At 41.7% G+C, this 14678-nt stretch overlaps 1 protein-coding gene across 4 annotated transcripts in view; it reads left to right on the top strand.

Annotated features, from left to right (window-relative positions):
* The window catches only part of Sv2b (synaptic vesicle glycoprotein 2B), a 186579-nt gene extending 181105 nt beyond the window's left edge, over nucleotides 1-5474 (top strand). For all 4 annotated transcript variants that reach the window (XM_004658169.2, XM_045144851.1, XM_045144852.1 and 1 more), the window contains 2 exons: nucleotides 1293-1452; nucleotides 3436-5474. In XM_004658169.2, coding sequence (XP_004658226.1) covers nucleotides 1293-1452; nucleotides 3436-3619 — 344 coding nt within the window. In that variant the 3' untranslated portion in view covers nucleotides 3620-5474. The remainder of the gene's footprint in view (nucleotides 1-1292; nucleotides 1453-3435) is intronic.
* Nucleotides 5475-14678: the final 9204 nt, after the last annotated feature.

Below are 14678 nucleotides of genomic sequence, written 5' to 3'. Positions count from 1 at the left end.
GAACTATAAATTCATGCACCACTTTCTACATCTGGCTTTACATGGGTATTGGAGAACTAAACCTGGGTCATCAGGATTTTCAAGGAAGCACACTTAACCCCTGAGCCATCTCTCTAGCCCTAGTATATTTATTTATTTATTTATTTATTTTGATGTAGGGTTTTGCTCTAGCCCAAGCTGGCCTGGAATTCACTATGTAGTTTCAGGGTGGCCTCAAACACATAGCAATCCTCCTACCTCTGTCTCCCAAATGCTGGAATTAAAGGCATGTGCCACCACACCCAGCAATATTTTAAAATTTGAATTTTTGTGTAATTGTATATATTTATGGGATACAAAGGAATGTTATGATGTACCTGCATATATGTATGTATATATATATATATATATATATATATATATATATATATATGTAATTAAATGAAGTGAATTAGTGTTTCCATTGCCTCACATGCTTCTCTGTGGGAAGACATTTAAAATTAACACTTTCAACAGTTCTGAAATATACAGTACATTATTAACTTCAGTAAATGTTCTGTGAAAAAGAGTGCAAAAATGTATTCCTCTTGTCTAAATGAAACTTTGTACTCCCCTGACAACATCTTCCCATCCCATCATTTCCCCCTAAATTCCTGGCAACTGCGGTTTTACTTTTTCCTTCTTAGTCCCACATTTTTAGATTCCATATGTAATTGACATTAGGTAGCATTTATGTTGCTGTGTTTTACTTGTTTCACTTAACATAATGTCCTCTAGTTCTATCTATTTTACAGTGAATGATGATATTCCAGTCTTCTTTATGCCTGACTAATATTCCATCATATATAAAAAACACACATATTCACATACATAAATACATACACACACATGCACATCAAGGTTTTCCCTATGCACTCATCTGTTGGTAGGCATTTAGGTTGATTCTGTATCATGGTTATTGTGACTAGTGTAGAGGTATCTCTTTGACATACTGATTTCAAATCCACCATAAGTTTCTTTGACTAATACCAATGTCTTTGAAGCTTCTAGAACAATGTCTAGCACATGATAGATTTTCAACAAAATCTCCCATTTTCTCCATGGCAGTTCCACAGTCCTTGAAGGTGAACTGACCCCAGCAGTCTGGGCAGCCATGTGGGCCTCAGGCTATGTCCTTTCCATGTAGAAGACTGGTTGAATACTTGGGGTAAACTGGTACTTTCGATGAGCCTGAGAGGTGGTGCAAATCTTGCAGGGGACTGTCTCGCTGACGACGGGCTCATGCTTCTCTCTGCCTTGTCCTGTGTGTGTAGGTGGCTCCATGCTTATCTCTGCGGTCTGCTGCTTCTTCCTGTTTTTTGGCAACAGTGAGTCTGCAATGATCGGCTGGCAGTGCCTGTTCTGTGGGACCAGCATCGCGGCCTGGAATGCTTTGGATGTGATCACAGTGGAGCTGTATCCCACCAACCAGAGGTTAGCCGTTCCCCAACAGGACTTGTTTTACATTCTTTTATTTGCCCTTATGTTTATTTTTGGTGTGTGTGTGTATGTGTGTGCACGAGAAGTTGCCATCAGGTGACTTTCTGAGTCACTCACCATGTTATATTTTTGGAACAAGTCCACTTACTGAACCTGGGGTTCACTTGTTAAACTAGTCTATCTAGCCAGCAAGCCTTAGGGATCCACCTGTCCCCGGTGCTGAGATTTCAGGCATGTGCAGCAATGCCTGGGTTGTGGGGATCTGCATTAAGGTCCTCAGGCTTTTATGACAAAGGGTTTACCTACAGAATCATCTACTCAAACCTGTTGGAGTTTTGTGTGCCTGAAGTCTGTCATCCACTCAGTCCCTCTCCATGAATGGCAGTAATTGTCTTGCTGGTGTTCATACTCCAAATGTCTCCCTTGTTATTGATTCTAGATGATGGCTTGGCAAAAGCCTGGCAGTGAGTACGGCTTGATAGGGTGGGGTGGCTGGCAAGAACCAAAGGACAGAAGTTAACTATGTCTAGGAGACAAAGGTGAGAGTCAACACTGGGTAAAACCTTCAAAGGAGGTGAGCCCAGACATTCCAGTGGGAGATAAGGGGTGCAGGAGATCACCCAGAATGGTGTGGGTGGGATCAGGGACAGAAGAAAGTGTCAGTGAGGCATCATGAAGGTCCAGGTCTGCCCAGGCTTTTCTTTCATCCTGTGCAAGCTGTAGGGGAAAAGGTCGAGTGTAAGACAGAGGGTCAAGGTCACTACTTAGTGGTTGTTTTTCTTCATGGAGGGAGGATGGTGTGTTTTAAGGACAGCAGCATATTAGTGGAATGGAAGCAGGATGGAGGAGAGATGAATGATCTTCTGAAAAATGCCTTGATGATATCCCCAAAATTAAAGGCAGCATCTCAAACTGAGATTTGAGTGGCTATGAAAAACTACAAAATATTGTATTTATAGTCCTATTTAACAAATAGTAAGAAGAAGAAAATGGTCATTATTACGATAGAATGTCCAGGATTGGGGTCTGCTGTGGGCGACAGAAACAATAAATACCCATGGCCTGCTGGCTTCTTTAGACGTCTATAGTGGGGGGCTGAGGCTCCTTCTATGTCATTTCCCTCCCTTGTCTGGGCTCTGCAATGGTCCTGGATAGACCATCTCATTCTAGGAGGAAAGACAAAAGGAAAAGAAGAGAAGGAAGAGAGAAAAAAGGCACTAGGACCTCTCTTAGGAAGTTTCTCAGTAGCTGCCACTTGCACTTAACATCTCATTGGTCGAAACTAAGTCATATGGATATAGCAGCAAGGGGTTCTGGGAAATGACAAGTAGTAGTCTGACAATCCTTGCTACAAGGGGGTGCTGTGAAGGGGGAACACATAGTCTGCTTTGGAGGAAGTTGTGATATTTTTGGCATTTCCCCATAAGCAAGGCTTATCTGTAACATTTGAAGAAGAGAAATACTTGAAAAGGTAAAGAACAATGCTTGAAGGTAATCCTCCAAAATATGAATAGTGGTCATTATCTTAGACATTCTCACATCTTTGTTACTCAGCATTTCCAATATTGGCTGAACTAAAGATTGTATTCCTTTTATATGTAGGAAAAAATTCTCTCCTATACCTTCTGTAATTGTGACAAGGAAAGAACCCAGTCTTACTCATCTAAAGAGGTCCAGAGTTGCTGCTGTTGTGTTTGTGTATGTGTGTGGTGTGTATACTTACGTATGTGCCACAGTATGTGTGTGAAAGTCAGAGGACAGCCTTTGTTGGCTAGCTGGTCTTTGGGCTTTGGTGTTCTCCTGACTGTGCCATAGGTGCCTTGGGATTGTAGGCACAGCCCCTCATTATGCCTAGCTCTATGTGGGCTCTGGGGAATCTTAACTCTGGTGGTCAGGCTTGCACAGCAAGTGTTTTGAATCATCCTCTGGTCCAAGATCACAAGATTTTAGATCATTTACATTTCTCTTCTTTTGCAGGGCAACAGCCTTTGGCATCCTCAATGGATTATGCAAATTTGGTGCCATCTTGGGAAACACTATCTTTGCTTCTTTTGTTGGAATAACCAAAGTGGTCCCCATCCTTCTGGCTGCTGCTTCTCTGGTTGGAGGTGGCCTTATTGCCCTTCGACTGCCAGAGACTCGAGAACAGGTCCTAATGTGAACAGCCCATGGGGTGAAAATGATAGAAGAGATCTTTTCAAGATACTTCAGTGCAGCCACATTTCTTGCCTACTGTTGTGCACAGTACACCTTGTTCAGCACAGGAGACTGTATGATCTCTAGTTCAGAACCCACTTCAGCTGTCAATATGTTTGTAACTCAGGTGACTGATTTGGCATACCCAGGAACACCCTTAAGATCTCAGAGATGTTCACTTGGCTTCAGGTCTACCCATTCAAGTCAGGGGGAGGACCCTCCAGAGAGTGACTACATTAAGCAAGGAGAGTGCATTTCCCTAAATTAGGTGTAAGGAATTATATGTATTTCACAATGAATTTGAGCATGAGGAACATCCAAGATCCTATATAATGCTCCTTGGAGCCCAGTGACCTAGCACACTGACTTGGTTGGAAGTTAAGGTTATCACATGAATATTGGGCTTAAAGAACAGGACACACATATATTTTTTGCACTTGGAAGTATCACTATCACATTTTCCACTTGAAAATTGGAAACAGTAGTATTGAAGATATTACCAATATAGAAAACCAAATATTTAAGCAAAGTCTATAGAGATTGATTTTTCCCCTTAAGGAGCCTCAGCTTTCTATGGTGAACTGGTGATACACTTAAGAATCATATTTACTCTTGTTTTTCTCTATTCAAAAACCTTAATGGGACAGATATTCTGTAAACTGTTTGTATAATACTGTTCTAGAGTTTTATTTCCACAAATGATAGCTGCAAATATTGCCAGAATTTTAGCCATACCTTGGTTTTTGTGGTCCCAGGAAGCTGAACTGAATGACAGGCAAGCACCGTTTCTTATAGCCATTTGACTTGCTGTCAGGAGGATGCACCCAGCAAGCCATGTGCCATTTCTTATAATCCAAGAACTTTTCTTTGGCATGGGTGGAGTGGTTTCTTTTCTCTCTTACATTGATGACTTGGGACGCTCAGGCTCAAGGGCTTCAGTACTGGCATCTGATGTTGCTGTTCACCCAGAAACAAGAGGAGACAAGAGGACCCCTAGACCTCTTAATGTACAAGAGCATTGAAATTGGTAGGGAAGCAGAACCATAGATCTTCACAGCATGAATTCCTTCTGTTTCTTAGCAAGAAAACTTGATGCCTATTGGTTGTGATGGTTACGTCCTGTGAAGCATCTGTGCTGTGTGTCCTGGTCTAGGGATTTGGGACACGGGCCACTGACATGAAATTTAGAGGATATGATGGATATTGAAAGTATTTTTCTTCAGTGCACCAAGAAAGTTCTTTCCTGAGATCCCTTTTGGAGCATGAACAGTGCAATGGATGAAGTGGAGGAATGCAGGAGAAACTGCTCTGGCAAGGGTCCGCAGTACACTGATGTCTTGACTTGGTGCAGCACCAATGTTTTATCATCACAACTGTCTAGAAATGGAAGAGACATGGAAGAAAGCTAAGAGTTCCTGACACTGGAAGTGGACTTTCCCAGGCCAGATGAACATTCATTAGTCTGCAAAAATTAGCTCTCTGACTTTATTTGCAGCAAGCTCTAGATCTAAAACGTGCTAAATGTTGTCTATTAGAAATCTCCAAAAATTTAAAACAAAGTGATGTGTCAGTTGTGAAGAAATGCTTAGGCCATCTTTCTGTCATCTTCTGGAATACAGGGTGGCAGAGAGAAAGAATACATTTTATGAGATTTTCCCACCCTCAATTTGAGATCAGTTTTCCCGGTTAAATATTTTAAAATGTTAACCTCTCTTGTGCCCATCTTTTGTTCAAGCTACTCTTTCTCCTGTATGGGAAAGAAGATGAAGCAGCTCTGATATGACACCCTGATTCCCCTAAATATGAATATGAATATATATATATATGTGTATATATATATATATATATATATATATATATATATATATATATACACACACACACACACACAGCACCATGTATTAATGTTTCTCTCAACGTTTTAGCAGTATTAACTAACATAATGCTATATTGATAATGAGAGCCTTTATGTAATATAGCTGTAATATACTTTCCCATTTTCTTGTGATATCAAATGTATCAGCTAGAATCATAAGAGAATTGTGTAAATCTGTGATCATCAAACCTCTCATAACATTCTTTAATGGGATAATAGAATTCAGTGAACACTACCACTTAAGAAATTTACAAGACAGTCAGAGCCTGCATTTTCAGCTAGATGGATCTTGTAAATTTAAAATATGATTGATATTTTAGTGCAGAGTGGCTGAAATAATTTCTGGGCTCACTGTTCAGTTTCTAAGCTCTAACTCCTGTATTACCTTTCTGACTCCCTAAACTAACTACCTAACCAACCAAGGGCAATTCCCACCTCATCCATCAGGTAGGCATGTGTGAAGGATGCAGCTGTGGTCTGTAGTCTTTCTCAGGAAGGATCATATCTGGCCACTCCATAATTGCTATCACTCCTGCTGAGATAAATGTGTCTTTAAAAATGGTCTCTGTGGGCAGTTCACTGGGAAATAATGCACAGTGTTCCAAGCCATCCGTTTCTTTTCATTCCTTGTTCTACCCTCAGAGAGGTAGAACGTGAAAGAGAAAAGGCATTTCTTCACTGAGTGAATCTATTTAGTTCATGATGGATTTTCTGAAGCCCATTTAGGAAGTAGTGACATTCCACAGTCTCAGATGCATTGTGATGGTGAGCTTTGATCTTTTGTTTTATTAAAAATTATTAGTGAAAAGGTGTCCTACTTCTGAAGTTTGTAGCATATTTATGCAAGGTCATGTAATAACTCCAGTCCCAGGGCCCCCTGGTACCTTATATCATTTCATGAAAAAAATAATAAAAATAATAAGTAAACCTCTAAGGACTGGGGTTAGAGATTATTTTCAGGTACCAAGGTATCTTGTGCATTCCTAAATTGACTGAATAATTTCCACCAACTTTTGTACATTTTCTTTAAAAAATTTTTTTTATTAACAACTTCCATGATTATAAAAAATATCCCATTGTAATACCCTCCCTCCCTCCACTTTCCCCTTTGAAACTCCATTCTCCCCATCTCAATCAGTCTCTTTTTTATTTTGATGTCATGATCTTTTCCTCCTATTATGATGGTCTTGTGTAAGTAGTGTCAGGCACTGTGAGGTCATGGATATCCAGGCCATTTTGTTTCTGGGGGGAGCATGCTTTAAAGAGTCTTACCCTTCCTTTGGCTCTTACATTCTTTCTGCCACCTCTTCTGCAATAGACCTTGAGCCTTGGAAGGTGTGATTGAGATATTGCAGTACTGACCATTCTGGTCACTTCTTCTCAGCACCATGATGCCTCTGAGTCATCCCAAGGTCACTGCAATCTGAAAAGATTCTCTACCAAAAGTGAGAGTAACATTAATATAAGGGTATGAACATTAAGAGAAGTGCTTACTGGGAAGTTTGATAAATATACTATATACATTTATCCAGGCAGCAGGAGAGGTCACACCTCTAGGGCTCATGACTACCCCTGTTTTAGGTTTTCAGTATCAGGGATGTGTTCCCTCCCATGGAGTGGGCCTCCAGTCCAATTAGAGGCAGTTGGTTTCCACCATGACAGACATGCCACTATTGCACTTGTTGGCTCATTTGGCCTGGCTTGCCAAATATAAGGCTTCCAGTGTCCATTATTGAGTATCTTTACTGGTGTTTTCTCTTTCTCCCATTTTATACATTTTCATATGGGGACATCTTTAGGTTCAATGATGTGACCAAAGTCACATGGGTTGCTATAAGTGAATTACAAAGTCTAGAATGACACTACCTCTACTTTTCTGGATGAACCTTCTGGTCATTGATATCACAAGCCTTTTCATAAGATTTGTGGATTAGGCTGGGCATGGTGGTGTATACCTTTAATCCTAGCACTAAGGAGGCAGAGATAGGAGGATCACCACAAGCTCAAGGCCACCCTGAGGCTACATAGTGAATTCCAGGTCAGCCTGAGCTAGAATGAAACCTTACATTGAAAGACCTTTTTTTTTTTTTTTTTTTTGGTGGAATGGGACACTTGCAGTTACCTTCTTCTTGCTGGGACAAACACCTGACTAGAAGCAGATTATAGGTGGAAAGGGTTTATTTCAGGCTTAGAGATTTCATCATGGCTGACAAAGCTGGCTCAGGATACACCTTAGGGTTGGACTTCACTCCAAGGTCTGCCCCTGGTGTTCTCCAGCAGGGCTCCACCTCCCCAATGCTCCACTTAATCAAAAGCACCTGAGGCTTTGGAGATATTACACTTAAACCACCACAGGAACAATGTGACCAGTACTTAACCTTTCATTCTCTGGGACCATCCATTGCAAATGTGTTTGGTTATTTTACCTAGAGTGAATAGAATCATAAATATAACCAAGGGAAGATTGTATTTATCCATCAACTTTGTCATCCCATCCTCCATTTTACAAGTTCCTACTGCATGCTGGTCTCTGCACTAAGCCTTGGGGATACAGTGTTGCAAACCTGATCACAGTCCCTGCTCCTGCCCAGTTCCCTTTCAGTGAGTGGGCAGTGTGGTTTTCAAGCTGGTCCTAATACATATACATATATATGTTTATATATATATAATGACTTTCATTGGCAGGATGCTCCTCTGCTTGCATGAGGTTCCTCTCAATCTACAGCCCGCTGTGGATTCATAAGAGATGTTGCTTTTGGCAAATTCTCTTTTCCTTTAAGAATGTTCAAGATAAGGGAAAGAATACACTTACTCACTTTCCACAGTCTTAAATGTCTTTTATCTAATGTATTTTGCAGGAAGTTTTGAGAGGAAGAATGATGTATTGGTTACTTTTATATCACTGCGACCAACAGCTATCAGAAGCAACTTAAGGGAGGAAGGATTTATTTTGGTTCATGGTTCAGGAATTAGAATTCATCATGACAGAAGTCTGAGTCATGGGGACAGGGATTTATAGCCAATAGTTGTGACGTGGTGCCCACCGGGAAGCAGAGAGTTTGGGTGGAAACAGGGCTGGGCTATTACCCTCAAGTTTTATCCCTCATGATCCATTTTCTCCACTGAGACCCCACCTCCCAAAGGTTCCATAGCCTTCCAAAATAGTAGCATTAGCTGGGGACCAAATGTTAAAACCTGGACCTGTGGGGAACATTTTGAAGTTAAAAAAAAATACCAAAAAACAAAAGATAGTAGCCAAGAATGGAAGTGGGGTATTGGGTAGTGGGATGAGGTTCCCAGCAGCGCTGGGGAAGGTGTATCTGCTTCCATATCTGTTTTCCAGCTGACGTCTTTGTGAACTGGGTGATTGCTCAGGCTTCGTGGTTTTTTTTTTTTTTGTGTGTGTGGGTGAGATTTAGTGAGGATGGATGAGAGGAGCATTTAATGGAAAACACAAATCTACTAAGCAGACAGTAAGTTACAGGTTTGTTTCTCTCTTGTATGAGAGAAGCCTGGAGCGAAGGCAGCCGCAGCTTATGAACAATTGGGTCTTTGGAAACAGACTGCCTGTCTTCGGCCTCTGCCCCGCCTCCACCACGGAGGCGGCCCCACCGGCTGCCTCACATCCACGGTCCGCCCAGGAAGCAGAAGGAACAGCCAGGAGCTACGAAGCGGCGGCAACCCCTCCCCACCCCCCAGCTGACCCTGCCTCCTTCAAGGCTGCCTACTGGGAAGCCCTTCCCAGGAGCCTCTACATGAACATCACTGGTCTCCCTTGGTGCAGGGGATGTGGGGAGGTGTGGTACTCACTAGAAACATGACTACCACTTCTTCAAATCAAAGCTCTTGGTACGGAGGGAGAAAGGCTCAACGAATCAATGCTTCTTAAACTTTCATGATCATCACAATCACCTAGAAACGTGTTCGGAACTCACGCTGCTTGGCCCCACCCCTAAAGAATAAGATTCAGTAAATGTGGTGTGGGGTCTGAGAATTTGCATTTTTAAACAAACTCCGGGATGATATGAGTGGTTTTAGTCCTAGAAACATTTGGAATAACAAGCACAACTTGCCCTGCCCATAGATGGGAGCTTTGGTTTGCTGGGGGAGGTGGGGAATTTTATTGCCTTGATAGCTTAAAATCAGCGCATCAGAAACACCAGAGCTAGCAGCTGTTGAAAAGCTATGTTCTTTCCAGAGTTTGGAGGTACTGGTGAGCAGCTGGTGAAAAGATATTCATGCAAGCTAGCAGTTAGTGAAAAGCAATGCTCTTCCCAGAGTTCGATGATATTGACTGGTGGTAGCGCAGTAATACATCAGAGCTGCCAGCGGTGACATTTCTGTCCCTAGAGACTATGTGGTTTCCCTTAGACCCTTGGCCTTTGGGTCGTGTCTGGTAGCAGTCTTTGCCTTGTCCTAGGTTCAGCAGAGGTAGCCTTTCACTTCAGTGAGCTCTGCTTTTCGTTGCTGTGTTTTTACACTTTTGCAGACAAATGTGCTTGTGGCACATTGTGATTCACAGGGCTGTATAGATAGACACTTGGGTCCTAAATGCTTCCCTCACCTGGAGATTCCCAGGGTGATCAAGACATGGCTAGGTGTGAACCTGAACTGTTGAGCAGACACCCTGCCTTGCTTGGATCTTGTAAAAAGTGAAATGATTTCTGTTTTAGACAAGGGAAGAGGCAGGCTGGGATACCTTTTTCTATGACGCCCTCATCCAACAGTACACACCAGCTACCCTGCATCCTGTGCTGTGTGTGTTAGGTCCCTGATCCTATGAGGATTTTCTCAAGTGAAAAAAAAAAAAAAAGTGCTACTATGGGTAGCTCCGTCACCTTTAGACACAGCTCTGAGAGCAGTTTTCAAATCGATCACACAAGGCTTTTGAATCCAAGACAAGTTTAAAGCACATTTTACTTAAATTGCAGAGGCATGGTAGGGAATTTATATGCATGGCTTTTGTGGCACAAGTGGGGTTTCCTAAAAGATTAATAATGAAATGAAACACAGATGAAGGCTAACTACAGATGTTAAATGGAAAGATAAAAGCTGTTAGTCATTGCAGTTACAGATTGGGCATAAATGTATTTAGCATTTCCATTGTGCACAGTGTGGAGGGCTCAGTGTGTGAGTTGAAGGTGAGGAGCCGGTCACCTCACCTTAACTACACATTTAGTTGCCCACTCACCTTTACTCCCTCTCACTTGAGAGATATCTTAAAACTTTCAAGATCATAAAGCTGTACTGAGTTGCCCTCTCCTGAAGCTAATGTGATCACCATGGTTAATAATGCTCACTTAGGTAGGAAGTGCTATTGAATCACAGCGACTGTCGCTCAGGAGAGCAAGCCAATTTGGGAACAGCAGTCCCGACCTTCACTTCTCACCCACACGGCAGAGCCTCAGTAATGTGGATTCCTCTAACTCAGCACTTGTGGTCATTTCAGCCGAGGCTGAACAAAAGGCCTGTGAAATAACTTTCCATCTCATCACAAAAAGAAAAGGCTCAGTATGTGCGGTTAATAGCTTGATTTACTCACTTGGCAATGCATACCTACACTGATGGAGGGGGGTATGCTCTGAGAAATGGGTGTTAGGGGATTTTGAAATTGTGCAAACATCACAGAATGTGTGTACATGAACTATAATGGCTAGAGCATCTTACAGTTTTAAAGGGCCATCATTGCATATGTGGTTCGCTTTTATGTAGCACAGGACTATGTATTAAAATCCATGACATACCATAAATGTGTATAGTTTTGACTTGCCAGTTTAAAAATAAATACATAAAATGACTTTCAACAGATGATTATATCATAAGAGAATTGCTTAAGAATAATTAGAAAAAAAAAACTGCTAAGCAACCGATGAACAAGTTGAAAATGAGTGTCATTTATTATGGCACTTCTCCTGAGGATTACCGAGCAACTTCTACTGACCTCTAAAATGCTGAAAATGAAAAGGCTATCCTTAACTGAAATGAATTCTGTGATATGTTTACTTGTAGTCAGTTTTGATCCAGGTTATTTTATATAGTGATAAAATATAAAAGAAGCATATTGTGGGGGGGGAGGTGGAGGAAGAGCGAGCATGTGGCTGTGTTGTATTTGTGGAGCATCTATATGCTGTGTGCACATGTATGCAGAGGCCAGAGAACTTCCCATCATCCATGGATTTCCTTAACATGAGATCTTTCTCTCAACCTAGAGATGCTCATTGGCTTCAGTGAGTCCCTTTATGCTGGGATTACAGACTGGTGTGGCCATGCCTGGCTTTTAAATTGGTCTTGAGGAGTTTAACTCAGGTTGTTCCTTCCTTGCTCTCATGTGTAAGTGAGAAGTGCTCTTAACCACTAAGCAATCTCCTCAGCCCCCTAAAAAAGATATTTTAAGATTTGAAATATTTACCAAATAGATATATGCAAATTTCAAATTTTTTCAAAAAGATCAAACATTAAAATTTAAGGTATATGCACTTCAGGTTCAAAGAATAGAACTATCTAAGGTTATTATTATTATTTTCCATGAAATTTGCTCTTTTTTTGGCCCATATAAATCCTGTAGATCTCCAGCCCTAACAGACTAAAAGTCCTTATCTGTCATAGCTTTTATTTTTGATGGTTAAGAAGATTTAAAAAAACAACAACACATTAAGATATTAGAAAGGACTTCAAGTTTGATGGTTCATCTTTTCCCACAGTAATTCATGCTTGTGAATTCTGTTTCCTTTTCCATTCTAGAGTAGCAGGCTAAACTTGGGAAATTAAAACTAATCTATGCTCTCTAATGAGTAAAGTTAACGATTAACAGGTTGCATTCCCTGTGGTGGGAGGTGGTCTTAGATGCCAATTTTTTTTTTTTTTTTTTTTTTTTTTAAATTTTTATTTATTTATTTATTTATTTATTTGAGAGCAACAGACACAGAGAGAAAGACAGATAGAGGGAGAGAGAGAGGATGGGCGCGCCAGGGCTTCCAGCCTCTGCAAACGAACTCCAGATGCATGCGCCCCCTTGTGCATCTGGCTAACGTGGGACCTGGGGAACCGAGCCTCGAACCGGGGTCCTTAGGCTTCATAGGCAAGCACTTAACCGCTAAGCCATCTCTCCAGCCCTTAGATGCCAATTTTTAAGAGAGGAAAAGGTACCCAGGAGTGCATGACTGTCTCAGTCCACTGAGGGTTTCCTTAGCAGAATGTCTGAAGCTGGGTAAGTTAAAAGCTTTTGGTGCCTGGAAAGTCTAGACAACACGATGCCAGTGTCTGACAAGAGTGTCTTCTCAGTGTCACTTCATGGCAGATGATGTCATAAGGTGAGAGATAGGTCACGTTGTGGGAGGGACATACTCACTTTCATGATAACCCACTCTGGGAGACCAGCATGAATCCCTTCTCCAGAGTAATCATGAGCCAGTCACTTCCCACCATGATCTACCCTTTTAAAGTTCCTGTCATCTTAAAGCACCATTGTGCTTGGGATCGAGCATTTGCTTTGGTGGGCCTGGGGCCAACCACATCCAAGCCAGAGCTGTGACAATACCTACTCTCCCCTGATGTCTGGAAAGTGGCTTTGAATCATTTCTCCAGCAATTATAAAACAACTATAAAAACAACTCTCTTAGTTCTTTGATTAGGTGGGACACAGCCTATACCATTTTAGATGTGTTGAGTAGCAGTGCCTGCTACAGCAAGAAGCTTCTGGAATGGTGGTGCTGGGGACAAGATTAAGAGAGTCTCCTCAGGTACCCAGGTGCCTTTAGGAATATAGTCCTGTGACATGTGAAGAAGGGCAGCTTGCTAAATAAGGTGTTTGAGGGTAGTTTTTAAATCTTTTAGGACAGCATGCAAAATCATGGTTGCATTATGACATCTTTGCATCTGTGTTATTATACTTTGTTCTCATGAATTCTTCTCCCTCAATGTCCTCCCTTGTCCCTCTTCTCTTGTTCCAACTGATTATGTTCAGACATGGTCCCCATCTGCTTTCTTATTTTATTTTTGGTGCATGTCAATGTGTGTGCTCAGGTGTGTGAGTGGGCATGTGCTTGTAGAGTTTGGACAAAAATTTTACCTTCCAGTTGTCTGAGACGGGGTTTCTCATTCTTCACCATGCTGCATTCACTAGGCTAGTTGGCTGCCAAGCTTCTGGGTGATTCTCCTGTTTACACCTTTTCACCCTTGATATACTAGGATTATAGACGCTAGGACTTTATGTGGTTTTAGGGATCTGGGTTATTCATCTGCACCTCTCTTCTGACCCTTCGATTACTGGAATTACGGAGTCTAGCACTTTATGTGGTTTTGGGAATCTGGGTGATTCTCCTGTCCACACCTCTCTTCTCACCCTTGGTGTACTGGGATTCCAGACTCTAGGACTTTATGTGGTTTTGGAGATCTGAACTCAGGGTCATCCTTGTGTATCATGCTTTCCCCAACCCCTCTGTTCTGCTTGCTTATTACAGATATGGTATTACCCTCTCTGTTTCCAACCTTTTAAAATCTTTCTTCCCACCATGATGGAGCCAAAAAAGGAATTTGCAGCACTATTGCTGCCAATGAAATGTGCTGACTCAAGCCAGTGGAAGACAGGGGTGAAGCCTGGTAATTTTTTTTCTTTAGTACCTTCAAGTTGAGATAATTAAAAGGCAGTTTTGCTTTATTCTTATGTCATATGGTACACTCTCGAGATCCCATGGCCAGGTGGGGTGGCTAAAATGTCACGTTTTGTGAGCCATGAAGAAGTCTGCAAGTATTAGGCAAAGGGACCCATGAATCAATTCACAACGATGTGACAACTACCTGCATTGATTTGACCATACATCCACGCAGAGATGTTCACACTAGTAGGTGAATAATGCCACCCACAGTGAGTGCAGTGACTGTCCACTGTCCATGCAGCCAGAGTCACAGTGGGGTCCTCTGTCACTGTCATGCTCCATGTCCTCTCTCCCTTTGAGTATATTCTCCTTGGAATATTTTGAGGAAATTGAAATCCTGTGATCATCTATCCTTTTTTTTTTTTTTTTTTTGCTACATGAAAGTAGCAAGTTTTGATTTGGTGATTAGTGAATTTGATGTTGAAGATTATCAACTTGACAGGATCTAGAATCACCTAGGAGACGAATCTCTGAGCATGTCTATCAGGGAGTCT

This window comes from Jaculus jaculus, chromosome 3, assembly GCF_020740685.1.
Source record: "Jaculus jaculus isolate mJacJac1 chromosome 3, mJacJac1.mat.Y.cur, whole genome shotgun sequence".
Classification (NCBI taxonomy): Eukaryota; Metazoa; Chordata; class Mammalia; order Rodentia; family Dipodidae; genus Jaculus; species Jaculus jaculus.
This window is presented reverse-complemented; position numbering and strand designations above follow the sequence as displayed.